This window comes from Tympanuchus pallidicinctus, unplaced genomic scaffold, assembly GCF_026119805.1.
Source record: "Tympanuchus pallidicinctus isolate F22 unplaced genomic scaffold, pur_lepc_1.0 scaffold3, whole genome shotgun sequence".
In the NCBI taxonomy this organism is placed as follows: Eukaryota; Metazoa; Chordata; class Aves; order Galliformes; family Phasianidae; genus Tympanuchus; species Tympanuchus pallidicinctus.
This window is the reverse complement of record NW_026294747.1, coordinates 1,670,924-1,695,514: the sequence shown is the minus strand read 5'-3', so window position 1 is coordinate 1,695,514 and position 24,591 is coordinate 1,670,924. Positions and strand designations below refer to the sequence as shown.

The 24,591-nt window shown below is 40.0% G+C and overlaps 2 protein-coding genes across 3 annotated transcripts in view; one reads left to right on the top strand and one right to left on the bottom strand.

Moving 5' to 3' along the window:
- IMMP1L (inner mitochondrial membrane peptidase subunit 1) overlaps window positions 1–18,458 on the top strand; it is a 28,372-nt gene extending 9,914 nt beyond the window's left edge. The window contains exons 2-7 of one of the 2 annotated variants that reach the window (XM_052692502.1): window positions 513–650; window positions 1,322–1,410; window positions 2,511–2,637; window positions 13,727–13,837; window positions 14,543–14,603; window positions 18,295–18,458. In XM_052692502.1, coding sequence (XP_052548462.1) covers window positions 546–650; window positions 1,322–1,410; window positions 2,511–2,637; window positions 13,727–13,837; window positions 14,543–14,578 — 468 coding nt within the window. In that variant the 5' untranslated portion in view covers window positions 513–545 and the 3' untranslated portion in view covers window positions 14,579–14,603; window positions 18,295–18,458. The remainder of the gene's footprint in view (window positions 1–512; window positions 651–1,321; window positions 1,411–2,510; window positions 2,638–13,726; window positions 13,838–14,542; window positions 14,604–18,294) is intronic. The other variant, XM_052692501.1, reaches the window with a different exon arrangement.
- DNAJC24 (DnaJ heat shock protein family (Hsp40) member C24) overlaps window positions 13,591–24,591 on the bottom strand; it is a 35,973-nt gene continuing 24,972 nt past the window's right edge. Inside the window, exons 4-5 of the mRNA XM_052692503.1 lie at window positions 21,031–21,099; window positions 13,591–20,040 (exon numbers count right to left, since the gene is read on the bottom strand). Of these exons, the coding sequence (XP_052548463.1) occupies window positions 19,916–20,040; window positions 21,031–21,099 (194 nt within the window). The 3' untranslated portion in view covers window positions 13,591–19,915. The remainder of the gene's footprint in view (window positions 20,041–21,030; window positions 21,100–24,591) is intronic.

The window sequence follows — 24,591 nt, the reverse complement described above, 5'->3', positions numbered from 1 at the left end:
GCCTAACCACTCTCCTTGTAAAGAAAAGGTTGCAGCAGTGCGGCAGGCAGGGAGAGCCTGTGTTCAATGTGGGGATTGCAGCTCCCCAGCATCCGTTCAGCTCCACAGTCCTGCGGAGGGGAGGATGTTCCCATAGTTGGCAAGTGGCTGCAAATTTGAGTAGAAGTCCATTTGTGTAGCTGAGTCAGCAAACCGTTGTCAACATTCCCTCCCCATTAATTTCTGTAGCCTTGCTATGTGTTTTTTGTTTTGCTCGTGGTTCCTTTGTTTCTTTCAGCTCCCACTCAACTGCATCTTGCTGACTTGCTGGGAGGGGCAGTCGGTTGTACGCATGGGAGGGCCTGCATTAGTCAATAAAAGCCCGATTGCGTTTCATCTCTTCTCATGGGCCTGATTAGTTTTAGTTGCTGTTCTTCTAAGAGTACTGAGTTCGTTGTTAGATGCAAAAGATGGCTTTATGAATGCTACACTGCTTGCTGTCAAATGAACGATGTTCTTCTGTTTTACTGTAGACCAGAGCCAGCTGAGCCACGTAGTGCCGTGCCATGTTTCGCAATGCCCTAGGAAAAACCTTTCGATTTCTCGGGTATGCTGTGCAGTATGGCTGCGTAGCACACTGTGCCTTTGAGTACCTTGGAGGAATTGTTGTGGTAACTTTCCATTTTTATGACTTTAAAAGATATAACAACTGTAATACTAAACCTGTTATATTTCAGAATGCTGTTATTTCGGTTTTCTTCATTTTTAAGGTTTTTTGTTCTAAGTGCGTTCAGTAAAAAAAAAATTAAAAAGCTCAGCTTTTTGGACAAGTTAGTGCTTCAGGCATCGCTGAAGCAAATGGGAAGCAATATGAGTAGGCATTTTGCAGAGAGTACATTCTTTCAGAAAGGCCAGAGTAGCAAAATCCCAACTCTGCAGATTTGCGGACGTTTTATGCTACTCCTCCCTTCCCTGGATATTGCTGCTGGAGATAATGGGTTTGGCTGAGGGCTCCTACTGCAGCTCTCGTGATGCTTCTCTTCACAGAGGCTGAAAACAAAGGGGTGGTGCTGCTTCCAATCTGTAGAGAAGGTGCTGAGATGTGTACCTAGGAAGCCATTGCACCCAGCACAGTGCAGGACCGGTTCTGAGCTAAAAGAGCTGTAACAGGGAATCTGGAGGCTGTCCTTCCTGCTTAAATATCAAATGTCCCACCCGAGGGTTTAATTGTTCCTTATATTACACCTGTTGTAATTTATAAGCAAATAATTGAAGACACATGTGTTTTAGTTAATGGCAGTTGACAAATAGTAATTTTTTCTCATTTATTTTTAATTTTCAGTGTTCTGGACCTTCAATGGAGCCAACAATTCAAAATTCTGATATTGTCTTTTCGGAGAACCTTAGCCGACACTTTTATTCCATTCGGAAGTATGCTCCTTTGTTGAGACTACATTTTACAGTTAGTTTGCCAGAGCTTCTCATTAACCACTTTCTATCCATCCTTTATTTTTCATACATTCTTCAGCATCTGGATTGTATTTTTTCTTACATCTCCTCTTGTGTCTGATGGAAGACAAAGCAATGGGCAAACACTATCCGTCTTCCCAAACTTACTTGTCAGAACTCATTTAGGATGCAGTCATAGAATCACAGAATAGAATCATTGCAGTTGAAAAAGGCCTCCAAGATCATCTAGCCCAGCTGTCCACCTCCTCCACCTCCTACCAATGATGCCCACTAAACCCTGTTCCTCAGTACCACATCTACGTGTCTTGAACACCTCCAGGGTTGGTGACTCAACCACCTCCCTGGGCAGTGCCACCCACCTCCCGTTCCAGTGCCTTACCACTCAAGTCCATTTCACTTCTCCATCTTTGTCCAAGAAAACAGAAATCCCCTCTTCCCTCCCTTTATTTTCCCTAGCGCTTTTTTTGTTTGAATATAACTTCTCCTCCTAAGTAATTTGGACTTACTTTTAAATCAAGCTGTGGGTTTTGCTGTGCCCAGATAGACCATTCAGTAACTTTTCTAACAGCCTAAGTGCAGTTTATCAAATGTCATTATGTTGTAGAGCACAGGCCCTTGCCCATTTCGTTGTGGACCATTTCACTGTACAATGTCATGTGTATAACTGGGGCAAAAGATCCTACAAAGTCAGACATCTGGAGTTCTACTGAAACATTTGTATAATGACGTATAGAAATTTGGAATCTCTTCCATATGTAAGTAATAACAGGATCAAGTGAATAGGCATTCATTTCATCAGAGCATTTTCAATTAAAATGCAGGCCTAAATGTTTTGTAAACAAATAGCAAAGCCTCCAAATGTGCTTACATTACACCTCAGTGTAATGTGTGTCACTGAGAACACCAAGATGTGACTAGAGTTTTGAGCAGAAAGAGCTGTCTTTTAATGTCTGGGAGTATTTTTGGAGTACGTGCATTGATACACGTCTTCAACCAGACATTCTATACTTAGTGTTCTCATTTGTTTGTGTTTGTCTCTGTTTCTGTTTTTTCCCTCCCAGAGGAGATATTGTAATTGTGAAAAGCCCGACTGACCCCAAATCAAATATCTGTAAAAGAGTAATTGGCTTGGAAGGGGATAAAGTCTGCACAAGCAACCCTTCAGATTTCCTTAAGACTCACAGTTTTGTAAGTATGAGAGTTTCTTGATTTGTAAATTAACGATTACATAAGCAAGCCTTGTAGTCTGTGAAGGATTTACGGTATCTTATTGTCATAAATCATACAGTATGACGTTCATGAATTATTCTGTGCATTCAGTAAAATGTAAACCTTGTTTATGGCAAGCTGCCCTTCTCAGTGTCTTTTGCCTCGGTAGGAAGTGTAGGCAGGCCATATGACCTTTGTTTAGGTCTTCTTCCACAAGGAGTACTCTAGAAATCTCTGAATATAGTACAGCACAGATGACAGACTTGGGATTGGCTTTAAGGCAAAAGTGTTTCTACATTTTTAACGATAGGAAGTGAAATTTTGTCTTTGCAATACCTTTGAGGATTTTGCTTTCAAAATTAATGTATCTATATGTTTCAGTGTAACAGAATTTAACTTCTGAGTACAGGTAGAAAAGTACTGCTTTAACTAACTTGCCAAAAAAATTCAGGTAAACAAGATGAAATAGAACAGAAGCAAAAATTCTTAATGCCGACTTGCCCTTATGCAAATGGACTTAAAAGAAGTTTGGAAAGATCTGAGATTAAAGATTTTCAGCAACTTGTTAGGCTATCATTAGTAGAATCATCAGAAATCATAATCACAGAGAAAAATGTAGCTTTTTCCCTAAAGCACATTTGTCTGTTTCCTCTGCTCAGTACCTGGTCGTGGAAATACCGGGTTTTGCACAGCTCCTTGCAGCCAGCTGTGGTTTGTGATGGCTGAATCCTTTACGAGTTTAGCTACCCAAGAGTGCCAGCTTCACCAGCATCCCTTCAGGCACTGTTGCTGTGTGTGTATTGGACATTTCAGGTAGTTTTTAGTTGAAGTGGAGGCTGTATGTACCAAAATCAATGTCAACACTGTGTACAGATTCAGTGTCTGGGTTTAGTCAAGGCATGGGACCAGAAAACAAACATAGGATTGATAACGTGCTCCAAAGGGCTCAATTTGATATTTCTTTCATTCCAGTGTTGAGGCAGTACTTTTCAGGCACCTGACTCTAATGTGTCCTGGTAAGCAACAGTACCACATTTTGAAGGGGAGGACTGTTGTTTTTGTTGTTTTTTTTTTTTTTCCCATAAATCCAACTGTTTTAATGTTGAGCAACGAAAACAAATTAAAAAGCCCCACTCCTTTCTTATTGAGTTGAAGACATTTTCTGGTTCCTCTGGCAGTAGTAACTCAGGTGAATTTCCCAGAAAGGAAATACCTGAATGGAAGCCTGCATTCCATGTATGCTGACGGAGGTGAGCTGAATTTCTGTGGACATTTTGTTCCCCTCTTGTCTTAGTCCTGAAAAGGAACACAGGAAAGGCTTGTACTTCACAGGATGCGAGCCTTTCTGGAAACCCTGTGGTAATGAAATGAACATCCAGTGGAGGAATTTCTGCCACAGGTATAACTTTTTTTGTCACAGTTTTCATATAAAGTGTCAGGAGAATGAGCAGATGAGGAACACATCCATTTCCTGTTTTCCTGTGAATGTTTTTCACAAAGTCAACGTGTGCAGGTCCAGGAAAGAAGTGATTGCGCTTTCTGAGTTGTGGCATCGTAACTTGTAACTAGGGGAGAGAGGATCCAGATGGAAGTACGTAAGTTTGTTAATGCAGATCTGTTTTCCTCATATCCTTAATGGTTGCCAGACAGGTGAATCTTCCCATCTGTTCAGGAGGCACTTACTTTATGCAAGAGAGTATTTTTAACAGCGATATCTGCACTTTATGTTCATAAATTGCACTGGATTATTCACTTGGCAGTTCTGTTCTTGCTGAGGGAGGAGAAGCAGTACGTATCCATGCTGAGGTAATGGTCGAACCAAATCCCTATTTCAGCGGAGCAGCAACGCGGCGCTCTTCGAATTCAAGCACCAAATTCTTCAAAGCAAATAGCAGCAGCAGTCTTAGCGAGACCTTGCTGTTTGTTTTGCTGCTCCCTCTTTGAGGAGAGTTAATCTGCGTTGGGTCTGGAGAAGGAGATTGCTGGAGCTCCGAGGAAAGGTTTTGGCTGGGCTCCTGAATGGCCGGCAGCGCCGCCTGCGGTGTCCGGCTGTGGCAGAGATGCGGGCACACTTTGAGAGACCAGAAACTGTCATGAGTTCTGTTGTTTGTAGCGGGCTACTAATTGCTGCTTTTAATGAGAAATTTCTGAGTGATGCTTGAATGTGCTGACTCAAAAATGTTTAAGGTCAGAGGATTGTTTGGTTTTATTATGGTGAGCTGCCCAGCCTTTCTCGACCGACTTGTCTCTTGTTTTGGGGAGTGATAGCGAATGGATGTTGTCATGCTTGCAAGCTTATGGCAGCAAAGTAAACACAAAGTATGAGATGCGTGAAGTATTACTGAATTAGGCAGTTCTTACCTCAGCTTTGTCCTGTGCTGGTGTTTGGCACCCAGTAGCTGGGTATGAGGAGTTAGCTGGTTCCTGGAGATGCCAGATGAATGGCAGTGTAACAAGTGAAAGCACAGAGCAGCTGCTTGTCTCAGCACTAAGGAGAGTCCTTATGCTCACGTATGATCCTATCAGCAGGAAATTTTCATGCTTAGAAATGCTACAGTAGTCGATTCCCAGGCTTCCTGGTACAGTCAGATCCTGCTTCCACCCACGTTTCATCCATGAGTACACTTCTCAGGATGGCTTCTGTGACAGGTGAATGGAGAACTGTGTATGCTCTCTGTCAAGCAGTTACACAGACAAAATCCTGCCTTGAGAAAGAACTCAAATAGATACCTGTAATTTAAAAACAGCAAACAAACCAAACATAAAAATAAAGCCACAACAAAGCCCACCAAGTAAAACCCACAGAAATAAACAGCAGCAAACAAAACTTCAAAACCATTTCAAACTATGGAAAGAAAGAAAAGTAAAAAGTCCTTTTTCAGTTGTGTAAGTTGTTCTGAAAAGAAGAAACTCAGTAGACTAGAAATGCAGTAGGATATGGCAGTGATGTGAACATCTTTCTGATGGTATAAAAAGATTTCTACTGCCATGGCTAGCCAAAGAAATGTCATATGGGAAAAAATATTGTGGGTCTGCACTAAGTGTAAGGATGCACCGAAAACCTGGCTCTGATGGACTCACTGTTGGACTGCAAAGTGATGGAACTATTCCCAAGCATTGAACCGATTAGTACAAAATAATGGTGTGCTTAAATTAAAATTGAAGTAAACTAAGAGTGCTGCTTTGGGCCCTGTATGGCACATGATGTTTCCTTTGTATGTTACAGGTTAGAGCTTAGAGCAGAATAATAATGGGAGAAGTGATGCTATTTACATGAGGAGAAGAGTTAGGTTCTTTTTTTTCCATATGCTCTTAAACACTTTAAAATGTAGGAAAGAGGAATTTTTCTTTTCCTTGCCCCTCTTATTAGGATTTGGTGTGGAATGTGAAGGCTGGCAATTTTTCTGGGTTCTTTCAAGATTTTGTGCATATTGCTGGTGTTTATACATATCAAGTATATTTAATGCAGTAGACTTTTAAGAATGCATAACGTGTTTTTGCTGCCTCAGAAGAGGTATGGTTGGAACTAAAAGAGTAAACAACTAATTTAATTAATGTGGTATTCAAACCTGATTTCAATTATTTAAAAGTGTTTTTGCAGACTTATTCATTTAATCATAAAACGTAAATAACAAGGGTTAGAAATTTTTAAATCACAGCAAAACTCTGAAATGGTCCTAAAATTGTTTCGAAAGGCTAATTTTCGTATTTGTGTTTTCTATTTCCTGTTTTTAAAAGTCTAACGCAGGCCAAGGTTTATAATTCAGATTGAGTATCTCATTTTATTATTTGAATTTATTTTAATGCCATTTACTTTAGCTTTAATTTCTGTAGTACCATATGTTCTTGTGCTGCGGCTCCTATTTACAGATTGAAAAAGTGAGGGGCAAGTCATCAGATTAAAGCAGCCTGTATGTCGTAAACCAGCAATATGGTAAGCTTTCGTGTCACTTAAACAGAAGTAGTACCTAATAATGTCACTTAATACAGCTAGGGTCTGTAAATAAGGAACCGCCTTTTGCAAGTCATGGTGATAAAAAGCTGAGATACAAATCCATATCTCAGCAACACTCTGCTAGTAATCAATCTCAACACAGCACTAATGCTGTGAGACTAGCTGATGTGGGGGAAGTGTGTTTACCTTGTGCTAAAATGAGGTTCATTGCGGAGATGGCATCTCCTCATCCTGTGGTTAACTCTAGAGCTAACATAATTCTGAAGATAATGCATCTTACTGTGTTTGCAGACCAGAGAAGTGGTCTTATGCAGTGCTATTAGCTCTTACACAGTCCTTGTCAAATGCTGGAAGGATACTGTATGGGTTCTGAGAATAGTGTCCTGTTAACAAAAACGACACAGTATGTTAATCTCTGTGCTGTGCTGCAGAAAGTGGCTGGGCAACTGAAGGGGCAGGTTGGTATTTCAGAGTGCTCAGTTCCATTCTCTTTAAAATATAAATAATAAATAAGTATAACAGAAGAGATGCTGTAAATGAAGCAGCCATTGTGCTATCTGTCTGGTGGGAAACTAGAACTGATTTTGCACATTCACTTAGTTTGTGGCTTTGTTGAGTTTGCAGATCCCTCCATATCCCACCATGACTAGAGCTATTTTGAATCATCTGAGCAGTCATTTTAATCAAAAAACTGACTTGCCGAAATGAAAATTCCCCGGAGAAAAGAAAGAATACTATTAATCCTTTCAACAGTATTTCCAGGCTTTCTTCTGCTTAAGCAGATCAGTCTATTTGCCCCCGCAGTTTTGTTTTTGATACCTCAGGAGCATACGAGTGGCCCTTCTGATCTGACACAGCAGTGTAGCTCAGGAAGGGAGCAGCAGCAAGGGCTCAGCGAGTCCCCACCAAGCTCCCTGACGTCTCAAATGTCTCTTTCTTCTTCACAGCCCTGCACCAGGTCAGCTGCTCTGAATGCAGGTGGCCACACCAGGCCAGGAGTATTGCCCAGGCCCCGACACAGCCCGGTTCTTCTGTTCAGCCAGTCATTCCTAGGGGAAACCATAATAAGATCTCCTGTTCGATTTGAGGGCACGTTGTTTCAGGATCACCGATTTCTGAATTTGCAGCACTGTGTGCTTTTCCTCTGTGGAACACAGTCTTTGCCGTACTGGTTAGTTTGTGTTGGACCCATGCGATTCTCTGATTGCATTATTCCTCTCATCTAAATCTAGTAATAACTTCTAGGAAGCTGTGCAGGATGATGGGAGCTACTAATCAGGGGCTCACTGAGGATTTGGAGTGCAAGCTTTAGTCTGCCTACATTGTGTTTGTGTCTGAGCTGAGGCTTTTCTGACTCCCTTAAATGATGGACATCACGCAGAGGCCTGAGGCAGACCAGCCAAAATTCAGATCATGCCTTATGGAACAAGGAGAAGGTGCCTGTAAGATCCCTTAGTCCTGCTTAGAGCATTTATAGGTCTTTGTTGCTACCAGGCTTCAGGCTTCTTAACTAGATCACTGCGTTACAGTGAAGCATTTACCAGCAATGGCAGCATGGTCTGTGTTGCAACCATAAGTTCTGGTTGGGCTTTGAACCAGGAGGTTTTTTTCTTGAAGCTGTACTTGAAGGTAACTGATTTCCATCCTTCTAATGGTTGCTGGTGAGAACAGTCTATGCAAAAGTAAAAAAATTATCTTTACCATATTTGTGATCTTTTTTTTTCCCCCAAGATATTGTCAGGAGAGGTAATAGTGGTCTGGACTAATGAATCCTTGAAATAGCTTTTCTGAAATAGCTTTTATGCTGATTTGGATCAGCATAATTAACAATAAGCCCTGCATCTGAATATGAAATGAGAGCACATCAGAGGTAAAGCAAACAGTACATGCAAGTGTTCAAACAGTTATTTACCACAAGCAAGATATTTGCAAGAGCCAAAAAGTGAAACTGATAGAAGACGTATTTTGTCTTCATTTAACTGGCACAGGCATTTCTGATCTGAAAATGTTTATGACCTTCCCCATAGAGTACGTAGGGCAGTGTTGGACAGTCCCAAAATAAGAGCCCAGGAGCTACCTGTGCATTACATGAAATTTAGAAGAGCAACAATGGAAACAAAAAGCCAAACCTATTCAAATAACCAATGCTTTGCCAAATTACTGCAACAGCTTCTCAAAGTTGTTTATTAAGGAACACTCTGCATGTCTGCAAGATAGAGAAAAATGCTTGAAATTAAAATCTGAGTTAGCATACCTTGGCTTCTTCATATAAAGTTTCCCTGTAGTATGTGTTGACATTGCCACCATTGAAGGTTAAGTGATTTTAATATTGGTTAGTAATCTATTTCAAAACCTAAAAGTAGACGAGTCTCCATATCATACCTCTTTAATGTTTTTATATTAAAAGGAACAATTTTTAATGTTCAGAATGAGTCTGTATTTCATCACAGTGAATTTCATTTCTGTAGAGAACCATATTAGTGTTTCATTGTCATCTGGACAAGGTCGTAATGAATTCTTTTTTATATACTATATAAACAACCCGAGCTAAGTACACAGTATGTCTTATGCATAAGCAGCTTAAAGCTCTCAGTAAGTAAAAGGAAATCACTAAGGGCAAATTCATTTAAGAAGTGTTAAATTGTAAGTCATTCACCTTCTTATTATGCGTAGTTGGGGGATGCTGATTTAAGATCACCTGCACTTTCAGACTTCCACTGAAGTTGCTGCCATTTTGTAGCTTTTGTCAGCATGAGAAAGTTAAAGAGACGTATAGAAGCTTAACACTGAGTTTGAAAATACTGTGCTAATTAATGTCCCTGGCTTTTATGGACGTGGTGACTGTATCTTAAAGTGTGTTTTTGATAAGCTTGAAGAAATGGTGTATTTGGATCATTAAAAAACAGCATCTGCTAAGTATTATTCACTCTTAGTTACGTGTTAATAAATAAAGGATTAAGGAAAGTTATGTGAGATTCTAAGTATCAAGTGAGAAAACTCGACTCTTGCATTTCTGTGCTGTATCTTTTATCCCAAATAGATGCAATTTACTTAAATAAGGCAATTTAATCAGTATTTAGTAAATTTGTCACTTGATATTGTAGATTCTTTCATCATATTTCACTTTAATCAAGAAAGGTAACACCTGTGGTTTATTCACAAAAGCTTCTTTTGTTAAATGAACACCCGCAGGCCATGAAGCAATTACATTTGTTGCTTCTACCAAAGTAGGAGGCACTTAAATAGACCTTAGTAGGGACAGATGAGAACTTACAGACTTTATTCTTTTGTCCGGCACTGAGATTAGTTCTTATCACAGCTCAAGAAGGAAGCCTCTGAACTGAAAAGAAAAGATGGGAATGATTTAGTTCTTCTGAGGTTTAAAACTCTGATATTGCTGGAGGTGATGTGAATACCTGTGAACTTATAAGAGTTCAAGCTTCATCTGTTCCCAGCTGACTGTACGTACTGGTGTTCTTTGGCACGCACACTGCTCGGAATTCCAAAATGAGACGCTGTGAGAGATTCATGTTTATAATTCTTCACTTGTTCATTACAAATCTGTTTATCCATCTTTGGGATCCCCCAAAATACTCCCTCACGGCCCCCAGACCAAAAAAGAAGAAAACACAGTAGCAGGAATTTCATTTAGATGGTGATTTTTTATTTTTTTGGGGGGGGAGGGGGGGGACAGATTTTATGATTTCCTCTCTTACTTGCAGTGTCTTGGTTTTCTGGTGTTGCAGTAAACACCGTGTCTGTTTCATCCCCTGGTTCTGCAGTGAATGAGTTTTATCCGAACTGAAACACTATAAGCCACCAATAAAAGCTGGGCTCCTCTGAATGATTATTTTGCCCTTCTGCTCTATCTGCTCCTGTAGTAGGGCCCTCCCAGCCCTGGGAGGGAGAAGAGGAAGAGGCATGTGTCTAATCAGCGTCCGTATTCTCATGCATATAAGCTGCACCTCAGATAACCGGTTCTCCCTTGGAGCTGTTGTTCCTTGAAAATAAATCCTCAGATAATCTGCACAAAACCAGAGGCACTGGGGCTACCGAGGCAAAGACAGGCTGCGGGAGATCAGAGGGAGCGTGGTTTGGATGGACCTGTGCTGCTGTGGGATTGCTGCTTTGTCATGCAAGCCACCAGTTCTGTGAAAATTCAGTTGTCAGGCTTGTGGGACCTGGGCTTCTTAGAGCTGGCCCGTGTGTGACGTCTAAAATGCCATCCAGCTGGGCTGAATGCTTTTGGCGTTCTTGGCAATACTTCTGAAAACATTACTGTATTCACAATGTGCTGCTGCGTAGCGATGGTAACTGGTATTTCTTACAGTCCATCACCTGGACACACCAAAATGCAACAGCGTTGTGAATTGTCAAGTGAGCAGCTTTCCCACTGTCAAAAAAAGGAGCAGCAGCCGGTCAGTGTATAAAACCAAAAGTGCAAGTGTTGCAGCCAATTCTTTTTTCCTTTGCTTACACGTGTATCATGTCACCTGTGTTTGGTTTAACGTCTTCAAGTAATCTGTATGATTCCTGTACTCATCTTAATTCCGGGTCGTAGTGAGGTGCCTGGGTGATGGACAGGCATCGTACAAAGCTATTGTACTGCAGTATCTCTAGATTAATCCTACATGTGACAGTACAGATTTAGAGGTGTATGGCCCTGTCATACTTCAATGGGAAACTACAAAAGTTACCAGAAAAGGTGAAATTCAGGATTTAGGTACATACTTCATTGCAGGCGTTCTATCTGAAATGAAAACTATGAACATCTTATTTAGGTAATTAATCAGTAATTATTAGTCATGTTAGAAGTAGTAAGTGCTATACCAAAGCTGGCAAAAGTTTCTGTGCTTTTTTTCTTTAATTTTTTTTTTAAAGCTTTTTTGGACTTTGGGTGCATGGAAGATGGGAAGGTCTAGAAGCAGGCCATTAAGTAGAACAGGAGCTGTAGGCTCCTGTGTATGAAACGGTAGCATGTTACAAGAAGTGATGTGCTCTTAGAAATGTGAAATGTTAATGAGAGTTTGCTGCCTTATTTCATTAAAAAAGTTTCCTTTTGTGGTAATTCATGATTCTCTTCTTGTGCAATTGCTGAGATAGACAGTCTCTCAAAGTGACAGTAGTTTGGTGGTCTGTAATTCTGGAAGTTGCTGGGCATGAGATGTTTGCATTGCACCTGAAAAGCAGAGCCTTGTGTAAGGTGTGGGCACAGTGAGTGCTCCAGGTGGGTGCACTGCTCATAAGCAGATGGACGTCCAGCTACCCTAACTATTGCTGCTGGACATTCTGCACTGACTTCATCTCGCAAATCTTGAGGGAAATAGGAATGGCAGCACATTCTCAGAGACCTGTCAGAAATTGTTGGCATACGTAGCTGCGTGTGCTTTGCAGGTCATTTGTATCTGGACAGATTCTTCTTTAAAAAATGACTTAGTGGTAATTTTTTTTAATAATCACTTGGGTAGCTTGCTTTGCCTTTTTCCTAGGTTAGCCTTTAAATTAATATGACTGATGATGCTAGCTCTGCATTGCTACTACACATCCCCAGTAAGTTTATGTTTGAACTAAGAATTCCTTTACAATGCAACAGTTAAAATGCTTTTTAAGATTTAAACCAAACTACTGGTTCTCAGTCAGTATGTTAAACATTTGCCACAGCTCAACAAAAGGACAGCTGGATAGGTTGCCACCCTCAGCTCCTAGGCAGGCAGGAACATGGCTAAGCAAAGAGCCAAAAAAGGCCTACTGAAATATAAGATTGCCAGTATTCCCTGGCCAGATACCTATAAGTACCACTGGTTGCACTTCATTCTGTTTTCCTCAAATGCTTATGAAAGGGACTTGGTTTTAGTCTTAATGGTTTACATCCAAGCTTTTCTGGAGTGGTATTTCAGTCTTTTCAGTCTGTTATCCTAAAATTCTGCATACGTAGACGACTGTATTTAAGAGACTGTGGGGCTTGTTTCTAAAATATTAATGTTGACAGTACTCAGACTGTTTTTCTTGAGGTCTGTGATTCTCGTTTCTTTGTATTTTGCTCTGAATTCTGGGCATAGTAACATTCCATGTACGTATTTGGTTCTGGAAAAATGCCCATTACCTTTAAGGTCCATGTCAAATACTGTCTAGATGGGGAATGTGTTGCTACTTTTAATTTTTCAGGCTGCTGTAGAATTTTGGAAAGATTAGAAAACCAATTACTAAATGTTTTATTTGGTAACTTGTAAGAGGTTATCTATACCGAAAGCGTTTCCTACAAAAGTCAAAGTAGGGGCATATTTTCTGAGCAGAAATCTGAGTTTAAGACAAATCATGGTGACTTTTCCACTCATGGAAGCTTTGTACTTTTACCTAGCTAACTAACACAGCTGTGTTGCTATTTCTCATTTTGTCATCGGGTCAGTCACTGAATGCCGTTCTTCTACGGTCTGTAATGTAGTTAAGGCATAATATATATAGGCAATGAAAGGTCTTTGTCATATAGTATAAGGTCACCATCATTAATTTTCAAATTATAAAAAGGGATTTGCTGTTTTGTGATCATCATTATTGCAATATAATGTGTTGTGGATTCTGCCTGCGCATAGAATGAACTGTGATCTTAATTAGAACTTTGACAAGCCTACTCCGATAAAATGATGAGATTATTCGTAATTGATGTCACAATCAATTACCAGTTAGTTCATCATGAATCTACTAACAGGTCTAGCCTTGGTGCTGGCCCCAGGATGTTGATGAGTGTGTGGCTGCCCTGTTCATGCTGTTACTGCGACAGGAGGGCAGATTTTCAGTCAACATCCTAATGACCTCTTTTGAAGTCTATTAAATTAATGACCCTGTCACATTGGTCTAACCTCTTACATCTTCATTTTGGATTTTTTGTTGCAAACCATTGTTTTTTGAGAACATGATAGAACAGATACTTCAGAGCACTCCCTCTCATCCCTCCCAATCTGGCACTGTGTCTTATTAGATAAAATACAAAGTAGTTTATTATACAGTCATGAAATATAGAAAGCAGAAATTAGGCTACGTAAGTCAAACCGTATGCAATCCCTTATTCTATTCCATTTTCTTTTTACATTTCAATTCAATCCTGCTTAATCATAGGTGCCTAAAGGACACGTTTGGTTAGAAGGTGATAATCTGAGGAACTCTACAGATTCCAGATGCTATGGACCTGTTCCTTATGGACTGATAAGAGGACGCATTTGTTTTAAGGTATTTATAGTACCTAAAATATTTGCATTAATATATGTGTAATGCATGTTTCTTGGGCACTAAACTTGCTGCCTTAAGTTCTGACCAAAGCAGACCTGAAGAAGAGCTCAAACGCACTGGACACTTGCTGTAGGGGGGGAGCATAACAATGTTTTGAGGTTCGGTGGGAATTCTTGAGCAAGGATTTGGTTTTTGAGAATCCTTCTTTGAGCACTCGCTGCCTTTAAGAACTGACAATTATTTTGCAAGCAAAACCAAACTGTATACAAATATACACACACTGCTGCATGAAAAGTATACTCCATCCTTAATGTGATTTTTGCTTTTGCAAAACAGTAAAGGGCTGCTTCCTACTTTTGTGTGTTTGTAGCTTGAGAAATGTACTTCCGTCATGGAGAAACCAAAGGTGGAGGTCCTAGGACCTGCATACATAGCTTAGACTTGTGGACTGGCCTTGCTAACTCTGTGGAAAAGCTTTAACAGTGAAGTCAAATCTGTGCTTCTGCAATCATCCTCCACTTCTATACTAAAAAACCAAAAACTCTTGAATATTGTATAAACCTACATGGATCCTTCGTCTGTTTCAGCAAGTCCAAAGCTTTATTTCACGCTGAGCTACCTTTTCATGTTGTCTGCATTATTAATTTAATCATTTACCAAGAAGAAGGAGCTAAAACAATCTCCTCACTATAACAATTGTAACAGGAGAGGGAGATCGTACTGCATGGACTTATGGGCTAGCTTTTCAAGAGCTAGACTTCAAATGGTATCATTCAGAACAATTATTTTGGAAACTATTCTCCATGTATTGCACAACAACCACAGATGTTTAATTTATGTCCTATTACGTGTGGGGGGCAGGTTACATACACAGAACTTTGTTAAATTAGAAATATTTACAGTTTTTATGAAGGCAACTTGGGACCTTTCAAAAAATGAACAAAAAAATGTTGCAGTTCCTGACTGTGGTCTCTAACTGCTCATGAAACACTCACGACCACCATTAGGTTTTGTCTGACCTGTGTTCTTTATAGATAGCATTTGCTTTGAGCTCTTCCCCAGTCTCTGTTAAGGGTTCCTTCTTCCTTCTCTGCACTGTTTGCCTCGTCACTACCCCAGAGCAAAAAATGGTTCTAAGTAAGGCTACTCTACTGAATAAAGTCTTAGCTTGGATTATTAACTGTCGGAATGCAGATGATGCTAATATACTGAGTGACCTCCTAACAGGAATCTGGCATTTGTCATCAAATAAATAACTAATCTCCAACTGATGTGCTACTTTAGAAAAAGTGGTGTTAGCTACTGTAAGGAGACTATTAGTAAATAATGGCTATATCAGTAACCTATGTTGTGTGGACAGCTGTAATTTTTCACATTATCCCTCCACAGCAATAGATTTGTGTTCAGCTTCAGTGCCACCAAGCAAGATGTCTGAGAGGCTTTAAATGAGGTGACATGACTGAATTCTAAGTTGAGGAAGCAGTCAATGACCTTGTAAAATGAATGGAACTTACACTACGGACGTTACGTACCGAAGTGCTGTACAACTCAGAATATTATCTGTTTAAAAAGAGTATGCAATCAGTTGATTCTTGATTAAAATAATCTTTTCTTCTTTTTAAACATTTTTATGGCAGTTATTACATGGTGTGAATAGGCTAGTGATTATTAACATTTTAATGAGATTTAAGCAAGAATGAGTTTATTCTTCAGAAGTCTGTTTATAGTTTGAGTTGTTTATGGTGATTCACATGAGACTACATCTAGCTATTGTATGTTGCCATTGATCATTGCAGTAAAAGGCCAGTAAAAGCACAGTAAAAAAGAATATAGCTGTTCCACATGGTTGTAGCCAAGAAAATATAGTCTGATAAATGGTTGGCATCATGAAAATCTCTTATTGTCTTGAGAACAGAAGCTTAACTTGGTTTATCTTACAGTGGAAAGAATTAACCTTTATCTGTGAAGTTTAGACCCATGGTTCCCAGTGTTGGTGCACCAGCTTTTAACTCAGAGGGAAGTAAATGATACTTGAATACATTTGTCTTGTTTCATTCTTTCCAGCATATCAACTTCAGTTTTAATAGTTAAGCTCATTGCATAAAAAGGCCACTAAAAGATAAATAGATGCATTTGCAGTAAAACCCCATCGAGGGGAGGACTCCCTTCTTTGGAAAAGCATGAGTTCTGTCTATCCTACACAGGGCAGCCTGTGCATTCCCTGGACATACGCTTCGTGTCAGAGCTGGACTTGCTGAGTATCTTCAAAAGAGCTAGTTATCCTCATTTATGCCCCATCCATCAGATCAGATTTATGTTGGCCAAACCAAAGGGGGCAAAAGGAAATAGCCACTAATTGGACTAGCCAGTTTGAACCAACAAGTCAGAGTCAACTCCTGTTGGAAATTATTACACGCAATGGCATGTCTTTGTTTCACACGGAATCTTGTTCCACCTTCTTTCCAACTGGAAGCAGTGTTTCAGATTTCTCTCCTGCATGCAAACTAGACAAACCATTATTTTCTTTCCAACTCTACCACTACGATTACTGTGATGAATTTGTAACTGTATCTTCAAATAATATTTAAAATGCTTCTGATTACTGTCACTGAAAGCAAGTCAAGTTGCAGAAGGTGTGATTTAAGTTGTCTGAAATTATATTTGTATAGTAGTGCATGGCTTCTCTCCTCTGGGCCTTTACTCGGATGGGTTTGCACTCATAATATGGAATATTGCTACCTCCTTTTGCTCTTGTCTGCTCTGAAGCCAAGCAAGGACATGACAGCCAGCCTGCAGCCAGCGTAGGTCTTTCTGCAAAACTTTGCATTGTTTAGCTTTACTGCTAGCCAAACTCACAGATAGCCTTCTGTTACTCTTTCATAACGCTCTGTACTTCTGCAGAACTTAAATTAGCTCACTGGTCAGTGTGCATGTAGAGACGTGTATTTCTGTCTGTCAGCAGATGCTCCTCATGATCTTCCCTAGCTGCATGTGCTAGAAAAAGATGTGTGTGTTCAAAGATACTTGTTCAACAGAGCTTTAAGCCATTTTCAGATCCAGAGAACTCGATATCCAGGCAATAACTCATCCTTGTATTTTCTCAGGGCCTAGGTACAATCTAATTGAGTTGTTGCAACTTAACCAGTGCTAGAAGGGGCCTGATGGATGCAAGTTCATCCAAGCTTCCAGCAGTGCACTGTCTAAATGTAGTAGTAAGTTGATGCTGTTCCTTCCTTCTCAGTCTCTCATTCTTACCTGCCTTCGCCTCTTCTGTAACATAGTAGTAATACTGAGGACAAGTCACAGAGGCTGAGATACTGAACCTTGGCACTGTGCTTCCCCTTGCAAGCAGAAAAAAAACACTTTTGAAATTCATGCAGAAGACAGTGAGGCTCCTTCTGTGCTGTGGATATTCCATAAATTCAGTTGAATAGGAATTTACTCTTCCTGACTGCATACCTTCCTTAAGATCAAATCTGAAGGAAAGATGAACAACATAAACATCATACTAACAGATGTTTTGGGAACAAGATAGCACATCATCTTTCTGTGTTCAGGTTGCTTTATTTGAGCAGGGGCTGTGAGATTTTTATAGGATTAGAGCCACAACAGAACATTCATTCTTCAGCACAGCCTCTTTGCCTTCTTTCTGCTGATCTCCCAGTGCTATCTTTGAAAGAACATGGAGTGAAAGGAGAGGCAGTCAGAGGAGACACTGTAAAAGACTATTCTTGATTTCACATTACCTTTTTTGCACCCAGGACCAGCCAGCCTACATGTAATTAGTGACTATGTGTAAGAAAGTTCTCCTGGGAGCATCGAGTAGTATAAACATCTGTAAACATCTGAGTTCCTTCTTGTGAGCATCGCTCTGACACTTGTGCTTGTACATGATTCTGATTTGTGCTCTTTCCACTGTCACATTCTCAGAGGGGCCCCTTGGTTGAGGGCACTTCCTGGCAGCAGGCACCCCTCCCCTCTGTACCTTTTGCATGGTATGAGCTTACCTGTAAGCCCATGGAATTCTTTGTTCAAGCTTCAGTGTATTTCAGATGCTCATCTTAAAAGTACCAATGTGTACCTCCCAGGAACACTTTCACTGAGAGGTAACGGTCATGCTATTTTCCTCTCCTAGATGAATCAAATACATATACCATGTCTTTTAAGTTAACAGTTGAAATTAGAAAATATTTTCTAGGAATGTATTTCTTTCCAAGGCTAAAAAAAGATATTGTGCTTTGGGAGCTCTCCATAGGAAGGTATGCTGTCTGTTAAATAATGTTGTCTCCAGCCACTACACAATTAGGATTTCTCCTGGTATACAGTAAATATTTCTCACACAGGTGAGAGGTTTCAATCCTTGTGTTATAAAAATGATGCAGGTTATGAAAACTTCCAACCATTACAAATGAAAGTACCGAACTTCGAGTTGTGATGAAAATCTCATTATTTTACAGATATGGCCTCTGAATGACTTTGGATTTCTACGTGCAAGCCCCAACGGCCATAGATTTCTTGATGACTGAAAGAATTAAATGACTGTTGCCAGCTTGCAAAATATTTTCTACTGAAACTAATGGAATTATTTTTGTTTAGAATAAACACAAGTGTTGCTTGACAAGGATGTCTCTTCTTTCTGCGATTATATCTAACTTTAAAGTGGGAACGACACACTGCTGTCATCATCAACGGTGATATGCCTCTTATTTTGTTTCCTCTGGCTGCTTACAGTAAGTGCTGGATTTATGAAAAAAAGTTTTGAATTTTACTAGAAGGCAAAGGTAACTCTGACTGTGAACAAGCCATGAAGAAGGCGATGCGTTATTACACCATCACACAGCCCGAGCCACACACAGGCTATACCTACATCAGCAAGTACTGTGGTGTGCTAGGGCTTAAACAGAAAAGCTGTGGATCTGATACCCATTTACTCGTATGTGTTGTGTAGGATTTTCCTTGAGCTTGCTCCACGTTGACCCAGCTTGCATGCCCAGTAGGAGTCGTATAAGGAACGAAGCCTGCATTTGTTCAGATGATGGATGGAGTCAGTAGAACAGTGCACTCCTGGCTGTAAGTTGAAAGGCTGATGTAGGTGCAGTGTTGGTGAACAAGCACTGTATGTGCTCTTTGTACCAGGAGAAACACCCAGCCACATCTGCAGACCTCTGTCACCTCTTTCTAGGGTTCAAGTCCTTTTTGAGGATTTAACAGAAGCTAATTTAAATGTTTAGCATTGAAATAGAAAATATTCCTGTATGGGAACTGTTGAGTCATGGCCTGAAACACTGCTGGAGAGCCTGGGGAAAGGACCCGGTCAGTCCTGGGAGCACAGGTGAAGGCAATTCAGCTGTGTGACTGGAAGCAGTGGAGCCTGGCTGCACCTCTCTTAGACCTCATTTAAGGGCTGACTGCCACGGAGGAAGGTTCTCTTTCTGGAGATTCCTCCTTTGTGGAGTTTATCCCTCTGAGCCTAGATCTTTGGAGACAAGTGAGCAGTCTTTTTCCCTTCCCTTATAACACCTTTCTATTGTGTTACTCCCTTTGTCGTTATACCTCTTGTATCAACCATTCCATCATGTTGATCCTTCTGATTGTTACAATTTCCATTTCCCATTAATACCCCTGATTCTTCATTATCTTCAAAGCATTCTCACACGTATGCCTCCTGATTAAATTTTGTCATCTGAGACTTTAAAAGGATTTAACTTACTTAAGAGGGAAGGCCCAAGCTGCAGTCGATAAAAGACAGAGACTGAAAGAAGCCACTCTGTTGTTTGCTGGGAAAGAAAGGTTGTTTAGGTATAGTCCAGGTGTACAGAACTCAGTGTTGGGTTCTGGAAGTTTTTTATAAATAGCAATTTGGTTGAAGAGAAAAAAGAACAAATAGAATGTCTTTAAAGATAGGTCAGTAAATGGGCACGCTTCCTCTCTTGAGACAGACTGAGCTTGTTCTCGGAGCATCCCTGATGTCCCGTTTGTCCTGTGGGATGCTGTCCTGTGAGATGCTGTCCTGTGAGATGCTGTCCTGCACGTCCAATGTTTTGAAAGTTCCTAACAGGGTGTGCTTGTGTGCAGCACTCACTGCAGGATCTCAATAACAAGGGAACATGTGTCACAACAGACCAAAGATACATCTTTGCTTTCGCTCTTGGAGACGGAGTAACTCCCACCACATCGGCATGGAAGGGTGTAACACTGCTCATCTGCCAAGGAAAGGAAACAAAAAACCCTTCAGTGCTCAAGAAGAATCAGGAATTTATTCTGGATTATTATTTTACAGAGCTGCTCTTGACAAACTGTGCATGACCCCTCACTGCTGGACTGTGAATGCAGTACTTATGCTGTATTCTTGTTTCTGTGACTGAGAGACACTAAATGCAATACAGCCAGAGTCTGTGTAGTCTCTTTAGAAGAACAAATATAAAAAGGTGCTTATCAGTGAAACAGAGATACGTTGTAAGGACTGCATCACTGAATACTCCAAAGGAGAACTTGATTCTGACAAAGCACCAACATCTTTAGACTGCAATTGAGAACAAACTAAGGAGGGTTTGTCACACAAGTGACAGGTCAAGGTTCCAAAACAGACTGCTAACTCAGGAAAGAAACAAAAGGAAGGAAAAGTAGTTAAGCTTTCCCCCATCCCCAACTCTAAAAAAATAATAAATTAAAATCAGCTACTACTCTAGAAAGCAAATAAATTATAAAAGCTAGACTAATATAAAGGAGAAAAGTAACACTCTGTTAGGTGGAAAAATGCGTATTTAGAAAATGCATTCTATTATCGTAAAAAAGTGCAGTAAGATGCTTGAGAAGTTCTGGGAGAATCCAGAAAAATAAAATCAATTGTATTCCAAAGAGAGAGCTAGGTGAAAAATGATCTGTGTCCAAGCAAAAGGGGAGCTGGAGGCAGGGATGGGGAGGAAAGTGAGAGAATGCAAAGTAAGTATCACAAAGTCAAGTGCCAATTCAACTCAACAGTGCTGCAAAAGGGCTTCAGCCAACTCTTGGAAGGCAGGATTGACAGGAACTAGCAGAGAAATGGAAGAATAGCAAGTAATCACAGAACAGAATAACTAAATCTGAGGAAAATATAATAAAAAAAAAAGAGAGGAAAGGTAGAAGATGCAGAAGAAGATGGAAAATGTTTTATGTGACAGTGAAAGGCACTAAGAACAAGAAAGCATTCATACCTTCAATCCAGGACATATCCTGAAGATAAATCTGTGCATGTAACGGCCATTCATTGGTCAGATTATCTTCTATAAAGAAAATAGTGACAAATGCTCAGCTCAGACAACATACAAGTTGTTAATTCTTCCTGGTCAATTAACACTTTTATTCCTAGCAGTAAATCTGGTCCCTACCGGAGAGTCAGACCTAGTAATCAGTTAAAAAAGTTGTTTTTAAATTTCCATTTTCCTGCACAAACCAGGGAATTTCTAAGGACCTTCATATGGTGAAGATGTATTACCAAAACGCTGCTGGAAACAGTTTTCATGCATATCCCAAACAATTACATGAAATTAGGGCCAAACTTTTATTTGTTAGGACTGCCTTTAAAAAGCCTGGCTATAAATAATACTCAACAAGCTCTACCATGGGTGTGCTTACCTCTGCACTTTCCACAGAGTCACAAAGTGGTTGAGATTGGAAAGGACCCTTCTTACCCCCCCTGCACAAGCAGGGTCACATGGAGTAGGTTACCCCAGGACCACAGCTAGTCAGGTTTTCACTATTTCTCTGCATAACCTGCTCTCCTTTTGTGAGAAGCCAAAGAAAAACATCCCAGTAAGCACAAAACCGTTAGAAGGATGCTGTGATGCCTGCAAAATGAGATTCCTAGCAAAAGATAAATGAAAAACAGTTTTAGGTGCTGTTCTCCAATACAGAGATTCTTAATACAGACAGAACATCAGTTCTGGTCTGCCCACGTGAGATTACTGCCGTTTGATCCCCTAGATTCACCCAACATTGGGTGCAGCATGAAAGGAAGAAGGGTGCAGTAAAACGCAAGCTGTCACCACTAACTGTTCAGTATAGATACAAATCTATCAGCAGATGTACATTTAATGTCCTGAGTTCACACCAATATGACAGTTCCGATTTTGTTCAGCTACAAGCGAAGCCATAAAAGGTGTTATTAAAAATAAACATAACTTACTACACAAAACCTCCCAAATGCTGCTTGACACAAGGAAATTCCAACTCCACAAGTGCTGTTGTTTCTTATTGTAAAGAACCAGGAATGCCTGAAACTGACCTTCAGCATATTGACAGAAATATCTTAGATATGGCAAGACTCAGTAGCTCAATGTATATTTCATGTTTAAATCAGGCTGTTAAGAAAATTCCTTCTCTTTGCTCAGTGAGTTTTTAAGTGGGTTTTCTCATTTAATAACACAAGTTTCTGATAAAGCAGCGTCGTCAACTGCTTTCTACAACAAGTAAAATTACAGAGAAAGAGTTCCTTATTCTAGATCTACTTACTGACTCTGGCTGGAAAAAAGTGGAGGCCCAGATTATAACTTACTTTAATTCCCAGGAGATGGCCCTACCTAACCACCAGATGAGAGGTATTCTAAATGGTTTCCCAGCTTCTACTGTGTAATTGCTCTTTACTGTGGGCTGAAAAGAAGAAAGAAGGAAACTTCCTAACTACTTCCTTTAGCTGTGATTTGAGAAGCCTGATGTGCATTTCCTTGGATACAGCATTACTCAGATAAGAAAACTCTCTTTGCTTGGAAAACGTCACCATGAAAAGAAAAAGAGCTGAGCAGCAAGGACACAAAGTAGGGATCGCAGGTCTGTATTCTGGTGAATTTCCTGGGCTCATTTCCTGATTCCAGACTGTTTCTGGATTTTGTTCAGTCATCATTTAGCATTAAAAAAAACAAAACATCCAAGGGAGATGGCGTCATATTTTGTTCACTGTGCTAACAGAAGTGATACCAAGAAGCCAGAGTTAAGGTACTTAAGAATGCAGGAGAGACAGAATTCAAACAATATGATTTGGATAGTAAAATTTTGTAACTTTAGAGAAATACTACACAAAAGTTGGTTTCTAATGAAAGTACGTTTAATTTGGGGCAGTAATTGTAATTCAAGAACTTCCCAGGTGCTGTGATCGGAACTGAAGAGAACTGCAATTTGAACACTGCTTGCTTTATTGTTCCCATTTATTCCTAAACACTGCAGAAAAATCACACACCTCTGATCTTTATCTAATCAAACAATGCAGTATTTCTTTCCTTACCATGGAGCACCATCACCTGCTTGCTGCTACCATACTCTTCAAAACACAGTGGTGTATTTTAAACGTCAGCCGGTACAATTCATTGCCTGGATAACTTCCTGTCTGAGCTGAAGTTGTTATTCCTAGTGCGATGCCCAAACCTGAGTAGAATCGCTGGTGTTTCAGGAAGATGTTCATTTGCAATTAGTACTCTCAACAGGCTTCAGTCCCCAAACTTAACACATAACCCAGGGATTGCTCTGCCAGTTTTATATGCTGCAATCATTTGCTTGTCTGCATCAGAACTGGAGAAGCTCATTCTCCAGGGTTGAACAAAGCTGTTTTATTTTCCTTATTCTCCTATTCAAGGTACTATTGAACGTAAAATACCTCAGGACAGCACAAATAGCCTTGGCTAAGTATTGTAACGTGCAAGCACAGCTCAATATGAGTTGGGGAACTCAGAACCAGACGTCCAACCTAGTGGTTTCACAAAGTGTTCTGACTTGTTGTGTTCCTCCTTGTTTCAGCTACAAGATCGTTGTTACGTATCTCACAGCCACATCTCTTGTGATTCTCTGCAGAAAATCAGTGAGAGAAGGTGACTTAAGAATGGTATCCTTACCAGCACTGACTTACAGCTGGCAGCTTTACTCACATGCAACTTATCAGAAACATTCCTGGGTAACTGTGAAGACTTGAATTATCTTTCCTAACTTGAAAAACAAATTTTAATTCACAAGTAGTACAGCCTGCCTGGCTTTGCCATCTATTGGATTTGTCTGACAACAAGAGGTGAAAGGATTCCGCAGCTCCATTGTCTCAACTGCAGGATCTAAGAAAACACTGGCAGGCTCATCAGAGAGGTTTATGAGCCTGCAATTCAAAGAGATTAAAAGGAAAAATCTACTGAGATTCTTTCAGGCTACAGAACAACATTAAATAACTATTAGCGGCTTGCTTCAGTAAAGCTTTACTAGAGCCCTTGCTGGGTCATTCAGAAATTGTAAAAGAGGAAAGGTATTTAAGTTTTACTTGAGGATACAATAAATATTTCTTGGTCTATTTAAGGCTGAGTTGCAGGAAAGAGGCTGCAAGCAGTAAATGGAAATCTAACCCCCTTAACAATTTATGGTGATAGTAAAGATGGTCATAATACCAGATCAACTTCTCTAACTTTTTTATATTCTTAGCATTGACTTTTTTTCTTTAAAAAACAAGGTAAACACAATTACCAAAGTTCAAGATATGTATTGTCAGTCAATGTTGTCATGACAGTACCCAAAGCCTGGATATTTACAGAATTTTATTTTTTTCCCCTTGTAGTCCATTTATTTTTCAAATAATTGTTAAAGTTTGAGGCTCTTACATAAAATAAGCATGCTTTAATTTCAAATTGTAACATTTAAGTTTAAACTTTTTCCAAACAAAAGACCTATTTTATTAAAAAAAAAAAAAGAAGAAAATACTGCTTCACTCATAGTCCAAGGAGCTGCAGTAGAGGGCTTGTGCTCCACAC